Consider the following 14,741-nt stretch of genomic DNA (forward strand, 5'->3'; position numbering starts at 1 on the left):
TGCCTTCCTGTTTTTTCTTTTTTAAAATAAAGACCCAAATGGCAGACCAGCAAGCATATCATTCAAACATGCCGCGGGACGACGACCCTCCGCCCTCCAACATGGTGCAGGAGTCGCTGCCACAGAGCAGCCCTCGTCAAGATCAGTCGGCAGCTACTGTCGAGGCCGTTTCGCAGGCCCTGCGCACCAGCAACGGTACGCCGTCGCGGTTCCAGTCCGCAGCCTTGAACGCGCTCAGTGCGTCGCGGCAGGTCGGTGAGGCGCCCGAGACCAACGGGAACGATGCCACCGCGGCGCCTACCAACGGCAAGTCGTCAGAGGTGCCAACCAACAACGGCTCGACAGCAGCAAACAGCGATGGCGGAAGCGCAACCCCCCGCGACGGGGCCGAGGAAGAAGAGCGGACGCCGCTGACATCCAAGGCCATCTACGATATCGCCAAAACCAAGATTATGACGCAGCGGGCGCTTTACAAACTCAGCTCCGAAACAGGATTCGTCAAGCTCCGCAACAAGCCAACGCTAATCAAGGCGGTGGCTACTGGGACCAGTGTATCCGGCGTCGCCGCTGCCGTGACCAATGGAGCCCCTGACAAGAGCAAGGAGGCGGGCGACCAGGCAAGCACCAGCAGCGTCGGCGATAAGGACGCGGCGAAACCCCAACAACCTAGCGTTGTGGGATGGAAGGAGAAGGGTGCGATCGACAGCGGCAAGAAGGAAGCACCCAAGGCACCCGAGCCGACGATTTTCGACACGCTCAACACGTACATTGAAATGGTTGATCGGACAGGGATGTGGCGGAACTGCGCTGGCGTCTTTGGGCTCATGTTCTTGACGTATGTGCTGACCAGCCTGAGGTTCGGAATCTTTGGCGTTGCCATCGCAGCAGCATTCGGCGGTAAGTAGCTCCCTGATGAATGGCGGTGGTGGGAAAGAGAGGGCGATGTCCTGTGGGGGATTGCCGCCCCTTATGCAAGAGGTGCATGCAGAGAGATTGTTCTAGACCCAAAGGCATTCGATGCCGAGGATGCATTGAGCGCATAGTGCAGATACTAACAATCAAAGCGCCGTTCCCATAGCGCAATGGTACCGCAACTCGGTGGTGCGGTTCCGTCGCACGGTGCGGGACGACTTTGAGCGGGCCTACGAGCACAACGCCCTGACACGCACGCTCGAGAGCGTCGGGTGGCTCAACGAGTTCACAACGCGGTTCTGGCTCATGTTCGAGCCATCACTGAGCCGTATGGTCATTGATATTGCCGACCCAATCCTGGAACAGAACACGCCTGGATTCCTGGACTCGCTCAAGCTGACGACGTTCACGCTGGGCACCAAGGCGCCGCGCATTGATGGTGTGCGTACATACAGCGAGCTGGAGGATCGCAATGTCATTGTGATGGACTGGCAGGTGTCGTTCACGCCCAACGACCTCGAGGACGTGCCGGCAGTTCTGCGCGAGAACAAGGTCAACCCCAAGGTGGTGCTGACGGTGCGCGTGGGCAAGGGCTTTGTGGGCGCCGGCATGCCGATCATGGTTGAGGACATGGTGTTCAAGGGCAAGATGCAGGTCAAGCTGCAGCTCGGCCCGGTGTTCCCACACGTGCGCACGGCGCAAGTGTGCTTCCTGGAGCGGCCCACCATTGACTTTGTGCTCAAGCCTGTGGGCGGTGACACCTTTGGCGTGGACATCGCGCACGTGCCGGGCCTGCGCACGTTCATCCTCGACACAATCCACTCGATTGTGGGGCCGATGTTCTACGCGCCCAACCACTTCACAGTGGATGTCGAGCAGCTGATCAGCGGCGCTGTGGCCAAGATCCCGGCGGCTAAGGGTGTGCTGATTATCAACATGCACAGCGCGCGCGGACTGCCCAAGATGGACACGTTTGGCAAGGCTGACCCGTACGTCAAGGTCTCCACTGCCAAGCATCCCGAAGTGTCGCAGCGCACGCGCATGATCGAGAAGACACTGGCGCCGACATGGAACGAAACCCTGATGCTGATGATTTACAGCAAGACTGACACCATCCAGTTCGAGGTGTTCGACTGGAATGCCGTCGGTAAGGACGAGAAGATCGGCCTGATTACGTACCCGATGATCAAGCTGCTCGAACAGCCTGAGCTTGAGGGCGCTACACTGCCGATCATGATGGGCAGTACCGAGCGCGGCCAGCTCACATTCGACATGTCATATTTCCCTGTGGCCACACGTACCACGCAGGCTGCCACGGTTGATGCGGACGGTAATCCACTGGACCCGTCTGCCGAGGCTGCTGTCGCGGGAGCCACCGCTGCGGGCGACGACGAGGCTGCCAACGACGAGGATGACGGCCAGCCGGAGGTCGATTCCAACACGGGCCTGCTCCGGCTCTTTGTGCGCTCGGCCAGCGACCTGGCCATGACCCCGGTGCTGGCCAAGAAGCTCTCGGTGCGTGCTGAGGCCTATGTCAACAAGAACAAGGCCATCGACTGCCCCGAGATCAAGGGTACCGACGCACCGTCGTGGGAATCTGGCAAAGAGGTATTTGTTGCCGATAAGGACGCAGCCACCATCCGCGTGCGCCTGGTCGATACCGCCACGCAGCGCACTGTCGGCACGCTCAAGCTGCGCATCGACGATGCGCTGGCGCACCAAGCCGGCGACGAGGGCTCGGACTGGTACCCGCTCGAGGGTCACGTCAAGGGCAAGCTGCGGCTCAACGTCAAGTGGCGCCCGATCCTGATGGACCCCGACATGGCTGGCAGCCTGGGCCAGACCAAGAAGCTGCCAGGCCCGCCCATCGGCGTGGTCAAGCTCACATGCCATGAGGGCCGCGGCCTGAAGAACGTCGAGGCCGCATCCGGCGGCAAGTCTGACCCGTACGTGCGCGTGATGGTGCAGAACCAGATCATGGCCAAGACGCGGTACATCAACAGCAACCTAGAGCCTGTGTGGAACGAGACGCTGTTTATCCCTGTGCACCGCATCAACGAGACGCTTGCGCTGGAGTGCATGGACTGGAACCGCGTGGAGCGCCACAAGCCGCTGGGTGAGTCAATGCTCAAGGTCAGCCGGCTGCTGGGCAAGATGACCAAGGATGAGCGCGGCGACCCGGTGTACGTCAAGACCGAGCCGGTCGAGATGTGGGCTGGTCTGCGCCAGCGCAACGGCAAGATCAAGGGCGAGATCCGGTTCCGCGCTACGTTCATTCCAGTGATCAACTTTGACGATATGCTGTCAGCCGAGGACAAGGCGCGTGGCATGCTGGACATGAAGATCAGCGACGGCGGACTTGTACTTGGCGTAGAGGAGCCCATGTCGAGCAGCTCGTCGTCGAGCAGCAGCTCATCCGATAACTCGAACCGTCCGCCCGAAGTGGCCCCTGCCCGGAGCACCAAAAATCCGCTGCGCATGGCCACATCTGCCGTGACCAAGGTCACCAATGTTATCCCCGATGCTGTCAACCCAGTCAGCATTGCCACAGCTGCGGTCACCCAGGTCGGCAGTATCGTTCCAGGCATATCCAACGCGCCGCACGACGACGCTGACCTCGGCATGTCCATGTTCTCTGGCAAGACCGGCAACACGGACGACCCTGTGACCCAGTCGCTGTCGCGCTACCCGCGCCTGCCTAACATTGACTACTCAAAGTTCGACGCCGGTATTGTCTCGGTGGTGACAATCGGCTGTCGCGGGCTTCTGCGGCCGTTTGCTGGCGTTTTTGTTAACGTGTACCTCAACAACAACAAGCAGGCACCGCTGGTGCAGACGCAGCCGTCGCGCCGCCGTGGCCGCGAGCACGTATGGGAGAACGAGCTGGCACAGGCCGCAATCCCCGAGGCGCGCTACGACAACCTGACGTTCGATGTCAAGTGCCGTCCGGCTGGCGCCAGCGACAGCTCCGATGAGATGATCTCGATTGGCAAGGCCGATTTCTCGGTGCGCGAGCTGATCAGCCAGGGACTGGTGAACTCTGCTGAGCCTGTATGGTTGCCGCTGGACTCGGATACCGGCGAGATCCTGGTTCTGCTGCGGTACGATCCGATTGAGGACCCGCAGCTCCTGCCAGCCGAGAGCATCACGAACCAGGGCTCGGTGCGCGTTCGCATCGCATCTGCCAGCAACCTTCCTGCTGCTGACAAGTCGGGCACGTCCGACCCGTACGTTGTGGCGACTATTAACGACATCAAGGTGTGGAAGAGCGAGGCCATCAAAAAGACCCTGAACCCGCGGTGGAACCAGCAGACTGAGGTCGACATCCGCATGCGCTCCAAGACAGTCCTGACGCTCGAGGTGTTTGACTGGAACCAGATCCAGTCGCACACGCTCCTGGGTGCTGTCACAATTCCACTGGCAGAGCTACCTATCAACGAAACTGTAGACCGCGACTACCCGCTCGACAACAAGGGCAAGGCCACAATCCACCTGCAGTTCCTCTTCAAGCCAAGCTATGTGGAGCAGCACGACGATTCGTCGCCGGTTCTCCTCAATGTTGCTCAGACCGTGGTTGCCGCGCCTGTGACTGTGATCAAGGGCGGCGCTACCGTGGTTGGCAGTGTGGTTGGTGGGCTGTTCAGCAAGATTGGCGGCAAGAAGAAAAACAAGCAACTGGACAGCGAAGAGTCGGAGCAGCGCACGCTGTCACCAGCCGCTACTCAGGCGATGATGTCGGCAACCAACATGCCTGGCGAAGGGTCAGATGCGGCTCCGGTGGGCATGGTGCCACTTCAAGCTGCGAACGACGAGAGCCACGATTCTGCTGGCCCCATGCCTTTGCTTCCGCCTTCGCCGCGTGGCCCCAAGAACTCGCGGTCGCAGGTATTTGCCAGCAGGATCCCTGTGTCTGCCAACATTGATTCGTTCCCGCTGCCCGGCGTTGTGTACATCACCATCAACAGTGCGCAGCTGAGCAGCTCCAAGGCCAGAAACATTATGGTGGTGACAGAGCTGAACGGAAAGTCGATCCACAAGACCCGTGTCGAGAAGGATGCCACCCGCGCTGAGTGGAACAACAAGGACCGGCTACCTGTGCTCATTGGCAGTGCGCCTGTGTTGACACTTGCCGTCAAAGACCATTCGAGCTTCCGTGGTGACAAGACGCTGTTTGACTTTATTGTCAAGCCATTTGACCTGCTCAAGGATGACCTGGTCAAGAGCAACGGCACGGCCGCAAGTCCCAAGGACCTGAACCTGACCAGCGAAGGCGGCAGCCTGAGCCTGAAGATCGAGTTCTCGGGTGGCGAGACTAGTGCGTCGGGTGACACCTTTGACACCCAGAGCATCGCTGGATCCGCTCGCAAGATGCGTCATGGCCGCCACAGCTCTGTGTTCAGCCGCAAGTCTATCAAATAACTTTCATTTCTTTCTTTTCCAGCTTATGAACGTCTTTCTACCTGTCAAGATTGCGTTGGCTAAATCCTCAAGTATATGCAGCTTTGGCTGAGGGGTCGTGTCTACGTTTTACCTTGATGCGTGCTGGCTGACCAGTATGTGGAAGCGCACACATAGCTGAGGACACTCCAACTTGTGACGGGTGGGTTGCGGAAATGCAATGGGACCGCCGTAGCCAGATACGATAACACCAGCGGTAGTTACTGCTGGTGACGCTGATCATCTACATTCTCTACCGAGTGATGTTGCAACACCCTGCATGTATTAAGATACTCGCTACATCGCACATCGGCTTACAATTCAAACACTACATGTACGATAGTGTGGGAGCTGATGAATATATTAATTTTGTGAAATGTGATTTTGGTGAAGGGTTGGCTCTACCGTGCTCATGACTTGAACGGCTTAGCATCGCATCCAGTGGGAGGCAGGGTCTCAACAGGCCCCTTCTTGACTGACTCCCAGTCGGTGCTAAGCGCAGTTCCATTGCTCTCCACATAGCTCTTCATCATAGCACGGCGGGTGTCCTCGTCCGCATCTTTGTAGATAGTCTGGAACAGTTGGTTGACACCCTGCTCGCTGACCTTCAGCGCAGTCTCCTTCTCGGCATCAGCAGCGATCTTATCCCATGAAACGCCCTTGCGCGAGTTTGACAAATGGGAGGGCTTCACGTCAGCAACCATCTCAGCTTCAGTCTTCTCCAGATGGCTCCACTTCTCGCCCTTGGCAGCCTTCTTCATGCGCACCTCGATTTTGGTCGACAGGATTTCATAGGTCGACTGGCTAGGCACAATGGGGAGCAGCAGCGGGTCAAAGTCTAGGTTGTTCTCGGCACCTGTCGGCATCTTAATCGACAGCGACAGAGCACTGTCTGTAAACTCGACCTCCAGCGACTCCTTCTTGACGTTGCGCACAAACACCTCGACAATGACGTCCTCATCGTTCTGGTACCACTCATGACGCACAGCATGGCGCTTCTTCTCCACCGGCTTCTCCTCCTTCGGCTCTTCAGCCACGGGCTCAGGTGCAGGCGCGGGCGCGGGCGCCAGCGCCTCGGCCTTCTCCAGCAGACTGCTGACCTTCTCGTCGTTCGGGTTAATCTTGGTGGCCTTGTGCAGCGACTCGACGGCCTCGGCGTACTTCTCCTGCGCAAACGACCATTCGCCATGCAGAACCAGGGCCTTATAGTAGGTGCGCAGGTAGATAGTCTTTGAGGCAGTCAGGTCGGCGGCCTTGAGCGCGTCCGAGGTGGCCAAGTCTGTCTTGGAGAGCTTGTGGCGCACTTGGGCGCGCTTCAGGTAGTAGTCGCCGACGGTTGCATCAGAGGCAATGGCCTGCGTGTAGAGAGACTCGGCACGCTCAAAGTCGTCATCCATGTAGGCGTCAATGGCCTGCTGAGCCAGCTCCTTGGCGGCCTGCTTGTTCGCGCTGGCGTTCTTCGACATGGGGTAACACAAGTAGAAAGGGAAACGTGGTTTGTTGACGCAGAGGTCAGAGGCAAAGAGAGTACAAAAATACAGTAGCAATAGTGCTGACGAAAAAGACAGGGTTGGCCTGCTGCCTCTGACGGACAGACCCGCTTTTTATACGCGCAGCCCTGGTGTTCCAAGGCATTCTTCGGGGGCATGTCATCCACAAAGAAGCCGCAGTTCCATTTTGACGCTACACTAATTTCAATCTCTAGTATAGCCAAATTGAACAATAAATTAAAAATCGAATTTATTTCTGGCCAGGATCAGGGCCCAAGAAAACACAGATCCGGCAGGCCGCTAATGGAGACATCTTAGGCCAAGGTACGCGGTCCACCATGGCCATCGGATGAAATCTTTGGTAAAAACAAAAGACTGAGCACATCACCAGGGCTGAGGCTGGTGTGGGGATATCATCCGCTGCGGCTTTACTCTCCATGTCAATTAAATGCAATTCGTCAGAAGTGCCTGTAATAAATAACCAAGGAGTAATAGGCATTGAACAGTTTATAGGCGCAACCTTTAAGATAGCCTCACTATCCCAGAATTGGCTCCGAGACTGGCAGACCAGACATTTCACCCTAACCTTACCAGGCCTGACAGTATTTTAGATGAGAAGGCGTATACTAGCTGCACATGTTCCTATGTCTCACATATCCAGGGTGATGCTAGAATAGTGTGAATTGGCTCTAGAATGCAATAGTGTATTTTCCCAACTCCCTAATGTTAACCTTCAGAGAGTCCAGTAGTTATGAGCTTTATGGAATGAATAAACTGGAAATTTGCTGAGGAGAAAAGAGGGAGGGTGGGGCCGTTCCAGCCCACAATGTTTATACAGGTGGGGATTTGGATCTGCACATGGTGACGAAGGGCATGGGGTTGCCCGAATGTCAACAAGGGCTTTTCCATGTGGTTTGGGATATATAACCCCAGACCAGCAACCACACGCCCTTTCACTACCTTATACTCCCCTAACCGCATTACTTGTTTCGTCTAAAGCACTCGCCAATGTACTATCTCCAGATATATTCTATTCTTTTTCACCTCAGTTTCAATGGGATCCGATTATTGCAAGGAGCAGTATGGGGCTGTTCTCCGTGACCACCCTACATGAATCTGCACAAAGAACTCCAGCGATGCCTCTACGTTGGCTAAGTTCAACAAGATCGAAGAACAGGTGAAGCCGTTTTCAAGGTTTTCCCATCTCTTCTCGCACTGTATATGGTTGTAGCCCATGTTACGCCACCCAGCTCATTCCTGGCGATTCGTATGACAAAGTTGCAAACCTTCGGGATACAACATCCATGTACTTGTCCCATTCGGACTGTTCTAACACAGTAATGAAGTGGTGAACTTGTCTGGCTTGAATGCGCTGTGTCTTGCTTTTAACCTTGTCGATATGGACAAGGCACCCTTTCCCAGTGACAATATCTCTGTTCGTTTCGGATCTCTTATATTGATACTCGCATATAGGTCTACGAGAGACTAATTATCTCTATCCGGTGTTTGAAAGCAGCCGGACTAGTCTCATTAGATTTGCTGGAACTCTTCATCACATGGCTACTGGTGGCAGTGTCATCAGAGATGCAAAAGACTTGTTTATGTGTTATCCAGATGGCAATCCACTGGCTCCCCAGTGCTCTGTAGCCCAGGCTGCCTACATATTAGAGCAACCATCAGCTGTTGAGAGGGCATTTATCTACAATTTCAACTGGCCGCTGCCCAAGCGCATCACCTGGAAGCAACAAAAATAGCTTATGTCGGAGTTCCAGTATCGTCAACAAGCTAAGTCTGGCTAACCTCATCATGCAACTACTTTTGCTAAAATACCTAGATATCCGCCTCTTCTCAATGAATTCCAACGGTACTGGTCAAACTCTGCTCCCTAGTAAGGCTCAAGCCAAACGCAATATTTATAGCCAGTTAAACCTAGCGAACGTGTAGTCGATTAGTGCTTGCTCCAGAGGCTTGCACTATTTGCCCAAATAAAATTCTTTACTAAGAATATCTGCTAATTGGTTCAACTTCTCCCTGCTCTCAAATGTCTCAGCACCAACCCTGAAAATGTCGAGAGGGTCAGCACAGCCATTAGCAGCAATCATCATCTCTGGCGCTATATTGGTGCCCGAGCTTTAGATATTTCAAGGCTGGGTTCCTAGTTCATGAAGCATATTTAAATAAAGTCTTCAATATTGGACATGCTAAAGCAAAAGGATGTGAGAGTACTTCTTAAAGATCAACTGGAGTCACTAGAGTACACCAACACATAGTTTGACATACAGTAACAAGCTGTGACCAACAATCCAGAGAAAACGAGGGCGTCCTGGAAAATTGTGGTACTGGAATGCTGAACTGTTGGGTATCCAGTCTGGACGATGGGCTAAAGGGCAGCGTGGCTCTGTTGTCCTCATATGTTGGCGGTCTGTATTTTGCCCTTTGCAGGCTCTGGAGAACATGCGATCACTAAATCAAATAAATGGCGTGATCACATCTGAAAGTACCAGATCGTGGGCACTGGATCAAGCATTTCGCCAGAATTTGAGGGTGATTTTTTTGCGATTTTTTCTTCGGCTCCCTTCACATACACGCGCTTCTTTCACTCTATATATACTAGTCGAGCTCCAATGAAGACAGACTTCAAGTTCTCGAATCTGTGCGGAACGGTGTACCGCAAGGGAAACCTGGTGTTCACGCCCGATGGCAACAGCGTGCTGAGCCCGGTCGGCAACCGCGTGACGCTGTTCGATCTGGTCAACAACAAGACCGAGACGCTTCCATTTGAGAACAAGCGCGATATCCGGCGGCTGGCGCTCTCGCCCAACGGGCACTTGCTTTTGAGCGTCGACGATCTGGGCAACACTCTGCTGGTGAACTTCCGGCGGCGTACAGTTTTGCATCATTTCAACTTCAAGGACAAGGTCCGCGACATCCAGTTCTCGCCTGATGGCAAGTATTTCGCAGTGGGGCTCGGACGCAAGGTCGAGGTGTGGCGGTCGCCCGGGTACACGCGCGAGTTTGCACCGTTCGAGCTGCACCGGCGGTACGGAGGGCACTATGACGACATCACACAGATCAGCTGGTCGCCGGACTCGCGGTTCTTCTTGACATCCAGCAAGGACATGGCCACCAAGATCTACTCAGTGGATCCGATCGAGGGGTTCACGCCGACCACGCTGACTGGCCACCGGTATGCTGTTGTTGGCTCGTGGTTCACCCGCGACATGCGCGCAATCTACACGGTGAGCCGCGACGGTGCTGTGTGCGTGCGGCGGTTCCGTGAGCATATGGTAGACGAGAACCTGGTGTTTGGCGAGTTCCCACGCGACGAGGAAGGCAATTTCGTGCGTACGGTGTGGTTCACGGAGACGCGCCATTTCGCGATGGAGGCGCATGCGCAGGTCCAGAGCGCAGCGTTCAACCCGGCTACGCAGCTGCTGATTCTGGGATTCACCAATGGCGTGTTTGGGCTGTGGGAGATGCCCGATTTCAACCAGATCCACACGCTGTCGGTTTCTAGCCAGGCAATCAACACCATTGCTGTCAACCCGACCGGCGAGTGGTTGGCGCTTGGATCGTCGAAGCTCGGCCAGCTGCTGGTGTGGGAGTGGCAGAGCGAGACGTACGTGCTGAAGCAGCAGGGCCATTTCTACGACATGTCGTGCGTTGCATACTCGGCCGACGGACAGTACGTGGCCACAGGCGGCGACGACGCGAAGCTGAAGGTGTGGAACTCGCTGTCTGGATACTGCTTCATCACCTTCTCCGAGCACACCAGCGCGGTGACAGCAGTGCAGTTCACCAAGGGCAGCCAGGTTGTCCTATCAGCGTCGCTTGACGGCACAGTGCGTGCCTATGACCTTGTGCGGTACCGCAACTTCCGCATCTTCACTTCGCCAACGCCTGTGCAGTTCAACACGCTGGCAGTCGATCCGAGCGGCGAGATTGTGTGTGCTGGCTGCCAGGACTCGTTCGAGATCTATATGTGGAGTATGCAAACCGGCAAGCTTCTTGATATTCTGTCTGGCCACACCGGCCCGATCAGCTCGCTGGCTTTCCGCCCCGATGGTCAGTCGCTTGCATCTGGCGTCGTGGGACAAGTCGGTGCGCCTGTGGGACGTGTTTGACCGCTCCAAGATCGTTGAGCGCCTGGATCACAATAACGAAGTGCTGGCTTTGGCCTACCGTCCCGACGGCAAGGAGCTGTGCGCATCGACACTTGACGGCCAGATCCATTTCTGGGACGTAGCCAAGGCCGCGCCCACAGGCACCATCGAGGGTCGGCGCGACATTGCCGGCGGTCGCAAGGCCAACGACCGGCAGACGGCCGAGAACTCGACGTCTGGCAAGTGCTTCAACTCGCTTTGCTATTCGGCCGACGGCACCGCGGTTCTGGGCGGTGGCAACAGCAAGTTTGTGTGTCTGTATGACCGGCGGTCCAAGATCCTGCTGCGCAAGTTCCAGGTGTCCAAGAACCTGTCTCTGGACGGTGTGCAGGAGAAGCTGAACTCCAAAAACATGACTGAGGCTGGCCCTGCCGACCTCATCGACTCGGACGGCATCGACAGCGACACGGAGAAGGCTGCGGACAACAGCCTGCCGGGTGTGCGCTCGGGCGACAAGTCCAACCGCGTGCTGCGACCTGAGGTGCGTACCCGTGACGTGCGCTTCTCGCCTACCGGCCGGCAGTGGGCAGCGGCGTCGACCGAGGGACTGATGATCTACTCGCTCGACGAGACGCTGGTGTTTGATCCCTATGAGCTTGACGAGGACGTGACGCCCGAGACCATCCGTGAGCTGTCGCGCAAGGGCGAGTACCTGCGCGCTCTGGTCAACGCGTTCCGGCTCAACGAGCAGTATCTGATTCGCGAGACCTACGAGCGCATTCCGCCTACCGACGTCATGCTGCTGACCAAGGACTTCCCCGAGGCGTATCTGGAGCGCCTGCTCAAGTTCATTGCCAGCATCCTGGAGAGCAGCCAGCTGCTGGAGTACCACCTGCGCTGGATCACTGGATTGCTTTCGAACCACGGTCCGTTTGTCAAGACCCGCTCGGTGCGCCTGCAGCCTGTGCTGCGGACGCTGCAGCGCGGTATTGTCAGGATGCGCCAGGACATCGGCAGCGTGTGCGACAAGAACTACTACTCGCTTGGATACTTGATTACCCAGGGCCAGCGCCAGGCCGAGGCTGACAAGGAGGCCAGCGAGGATGCTGCAGGCAACATCACCATGCAGGACGTCTTGGCCAGCTTCAACGACGATATCGAGGAGGTTGATGCCGATGCTGAGGACGAGGAAATGGAGGAGTAGCTGGTGAGATTTAGTATTTTCCGTGCATTGATTTCCAATGCAATCGATGCCAGCTGCTGTGCGCTGTTCCTGGTTGCCTTTTGGTGTCAAAGAAATCGGTCTAAAAATGGACATGCACGATAAATGAAGTGAACCATGCCCCTGCCCTTTCCCAGAAGCGGCTAGCATCTGGGGGTCTGCCCCGGACATCAGCGGGCTGAAAACCACAAAGCACCCTGATTTTTCAGGTCAATGGGCTGAGTTTGGGCTGCACGGATTAGCGTATCCAACAGACCTAGCCCATGATGCGACTTTGCATTGCAGGCGTTTCTTTGGCCGATCACTTGCTGCTAAGCACAGAAAGGCAGCAGCCAGCAAGCATGTCTCATCTCGTCACTTGAAGCAGTGCGCCTTTGCAGCTCTTTAGGGAGTCGCTAGGCAGAGAGCAGGATTAGAAGGGAGGCAGGATCGTCAGGTATGTCTTGAAGCGAGCCTGGCAGACCTGATTTCGATTGGATTCACCTGCGCAGGGCGATTTGCAGTGGGTGTGGGGGGTGCAGGCAAATACCAAAGGAGAGTGAGGGAGAAAGGATTTAAGCGTAGGCGCTTTCATGTGGCCTCTCTCTCTTCTGCCAGGCTTGCTTTTTCTCTTTTCTCTCTTTACGACTAGCACACACTCTGTACAAACACCACCCTAACCTATCATGTATCCAAAAGCACATCGCATCCACAAAGAGCACTGGTTTATCGAGCGCATCATCAACGAGTCGCACAGGCACTACTACGACGCACGCGAGCATAACGACAACTGGCGGTACCTGCGCCAAGTCCAGCCGCTGGGCGCCGTGTGTAGCGCCTGGCGGCCTGCGGTTCTCAAATATCTGCGAGCCAAACTGATCGTGCAGATCCAAGACCAGCCGTTCCGGAAGGCCGCGCGCACCCACAGCTTCATGCGCAAACTCCGAGCCTCGAAGGTGCAGCAAAGCTCGTTTGGTAGCGTGCCATTTGGCAGCACCAGCTTCCACTACCACACCAACATTCACATCCTGCCGGACTCGATGCAGACAGTCAATGAGATTGTCTTGCATGTGGACGATAAGACCACGGATAAGCATGTCATTGGGTGTCTGCAGGCGCTGGCCTTCAGTATGCACAGCTGGATAACTGTCAAAGCGCTGACAATCTCGGTGGTGCAGTTTCCGCGGTCGAATTTCTACGAAGAGTTCAATTTGAAGCCCATGGAGGGCGTGATGGCATATGTGATGCGGCATGCGCCAAACATCGAGGCGGTTGCGCTGGCGCCGACGGCTGCTGAACGACGACGATTTCTCGCTGTTGAATGCCGTCGATGACAGGATCGGGAAGGTGCGGCAGATTGACTTTAACTCGCAGGTAAGGTGCGATTTCCCGGCACTGATATTCCCCGAGCTCACAGTGCTGTGTCTGCGCGAAGTTGTACCGCCGGCCAGCGGCCGGTCGCTGCCAGTCATCTACGCAAACTCGTTGCGGAAGCTGACGCTGTACCATATCCAGCCAGAGCTCCTGTACGATCTATTCCACGACATCTCCAGCGAGGACTACACAGAGTTCACGTACCTGGAGTCGCTGACGCTCGACCTGCATTCGGCAAGCCCCGAAGGACGACAACGAGGCAGAGGAGCTTGCTGTGTCGCACCGCAATGTGCAGCTGTTCTTCCCGCAACTGAGGACCCTGAACTTGGCAAACTACGGGCACGATATTCGGAGGCTGCTGAAATCATTCTATGCAGGCTCCAATTACACAGATCACTTTCTCTGGAAACACCAGCGTGTTTGCCCAGATCGACTTTGCCAGCTTCACGCAGCTGGCCCACCTGAACGTCAGCCTGGGGCTGCGCGATGACAGAAGCACGCTGAGCACTAGTCCTCGGCAGCATGATTGGACCATTCACTGTGATCCGGTCCATCAATCTCACTGGTGGACTGTTTGGCAGCGTCACTCTGCCTGAGCTGCTTGGCTGCACGTGGCTGCAGAAGCTCGACATTGACGTACAGCTGACGTTTTCGCAGCTGTGCTTTATGCTGCAGCGCCTGCCAACAATCATCTGGCTTGTCGTGCTATTTTCCGCAGGACTCCGAGGTACGTTTCATTGCGTTCCACGAGGTGCAAGAGCGCATTCTGGAAATCAACGATCCGTTCAGCCGTACCCTGCAGTCGCTGGAGCTTTACTCGTATGTCCAGCAGATTAGCGGCGACTACTGCAACTGGAACACTGCCAAGTTCATCCTGCTTGCTGCATGTATCCCGTCGCTGCTAGAGATCAGGGCCTGGATATGACGCTGAGGCACTAAAGACGCTTGTTGGGCGAATTATGATCTCTGAGCGGATGCAGGTCAAGTCCCCACACATGAACAAACTGAGGTTGATGAACGAGCAGACCACAACCAGAAAATAGACATGTTGCCAATTGATCATCGCCACGCAATAAACACGCTGAAACTGAGAAGCCGATGACAGTGCTGCTTGTTGCTTTGCCCATACCTGGTGCTTCGCTGCTATACTGATAGTCGTATGGTTCTCTCTTTCTCTGTGCAGCAAGCAACGACGGGTATGTCTCTGCCAGCTTCTGTATTTAC

General features: G+C 55.8%; 4 protein-coding genes across 4 annotated transcripts; 3 read left to right on the forward strand and 1 right to left on the reverse strand.

The window, feature by feature from the left end:
• Window positions 1–1,083: 1,083 nt before the first annotated feature.
• Window positions 1,084–4,341, forward strand: DL89DRAFT_216938 (uncharacterized protein; the record flags this gene model as incomplete). Its single annotated transcript, XM_040884319.1, has 2 exons — window positions 1,084–2,274; window positions 4,069–4,341. Coding segments are annotated over 2 exons (1,464 nt in total), but the record flags the coding sequence as incomplete, so codon positions are not given.
• Window positions 4,342–5,379: 1,038 nt separating this feature from the next.
• On the reverse strand, window positions 5,380–6,842 carry DL89DRAFT_265943 (SGS-domain-containing protein). Its single transcript, XM_040886901.1, has one exon. The coding sequence runs from the start codon at window positions 6,813–6,815 to the stop codon at window positions 5,760–5,762; it is 1,056 nt and encodes a 351-aa protein (XP_040745796.1). The 5' UTR covers window positions 6,816–6,842; the 3' UTR covers window positions 5,380–5,759.
• A 2,586-nt stretch (window positions 6,843–9,428) lies between these two features.
• On the forward strand, window positions 9,429–12,246 carry DL89DRAFT_265944 (WD40 repeat-like protein). Its single transcript, XM_040886902.1, has 2 exons — window positions 9,429–10,927; window positions 10,974–12,246. The coding sequence occupies exons 1-2, from the start codon at window positions 9,464–9,466 to the stop codon at window positions 12,144–12,146; spliced, it is 2,637 nt and encodes an 878-aa protein (XP_040745797.1). The 5' UTR covers window positions 9,429–9,463; the 3' UTR covers window positions 12,147–12,246.
• A 534-nt stretch (window positions 12,247–12,780) lies between these two features.
• On the forward strand, window positions 12,781–14,607 carry DL89DRAFT_265945 (uncharacterized protein). The gene is given in 6 exon segments (XM_040886903.1): window positions 12,781–13,414; window positions 13,491–13,793; window positions 13,813–13,933; window positions 14,023–14,216; window positions 14,236–14,404; window positions 14,430–14,607. The coding sequence occupies 6 exon segments, from the start codon at window positions 12,830–12,832 to the stop codon at window positions 14,558–14,560; spliced, it is 1,503 nt and encodes a 500-aa protein (XP_040745798.1). The 5' UTR covers window positions 12,781–12,829; the 3' UTR covers window positions 14,561–14,607.
• The last annotated feature ends 134 nt before the right edge of the window (window positions 14,608–14,741 follow it).

The sequence above is a fragment of the Linderina pennispora genome, assembly GCF_002104995.1.
Source record: "Linderina pennispora strain ATCC 12442 chromosome Unknown DL89scaffold_3, whole genome shotgun sequence".
Classification (NCBI taxonomy): domain Eukaryota; kingdom Fungi; phylum Kickxellomycota; class Kickxellomycetes; order Kickxellales; family Kickxellaceae; genus Linderina; species Linderina pennispora.

What these genes read in the sequence shown, in the direction of transcription:
- DL89DRAFT_265945 (XM_040886903.1), top strand. Translation starts at nt 12,830, where the DNA reads ATGTATCCAAAAGCACATCGCATCCACAAAGAGCACTGGTTTATCGAG. An exon ending in ATGCGCCAAACATCGAGGCG is followed by an intron (nt 13,415 to 13,490) that starts GTTGCGCTGGCG and finishes AGGATCGGGAAG; the next exon opens with GTGCGGCAGATTGACTTTAA. An exon ending in GTTCATCCTGCTTGCTGCAT is followed by an intron (nt 14,405 to 14,429) that starts GTATCCCGTCGC and finishes GCTAGAGATCAG; the next exon opens with GGCCTGGATATGACGCTGAG.
- DL89DRAFT_265943 (XM_040886901.1), bottom strand. Translation starts at nt 6,815, where the DNA reads ATGTCGAAGAACGCCAGCGCGAACAAGCAGGCCGCCAAGGAGCTGGCT.
- DL89DRAFT_265944 (XM_040886902.1), top strand. Translation starts at nt 9,464, where the DNA reads ATGAAGACAGACTTCAAGTTCTCGAATCTGTGCGGAACGGTGTACCGC. An exon ending in AGTCGCTTGCATCTGGCGTC is followed by an intron (nt 10,928 to 10,973) that starts GTGGGACAAGTC and finishes GACCGCTCCAAG; the next exon opens with ATCGTTGAGCGCCTGGATCA.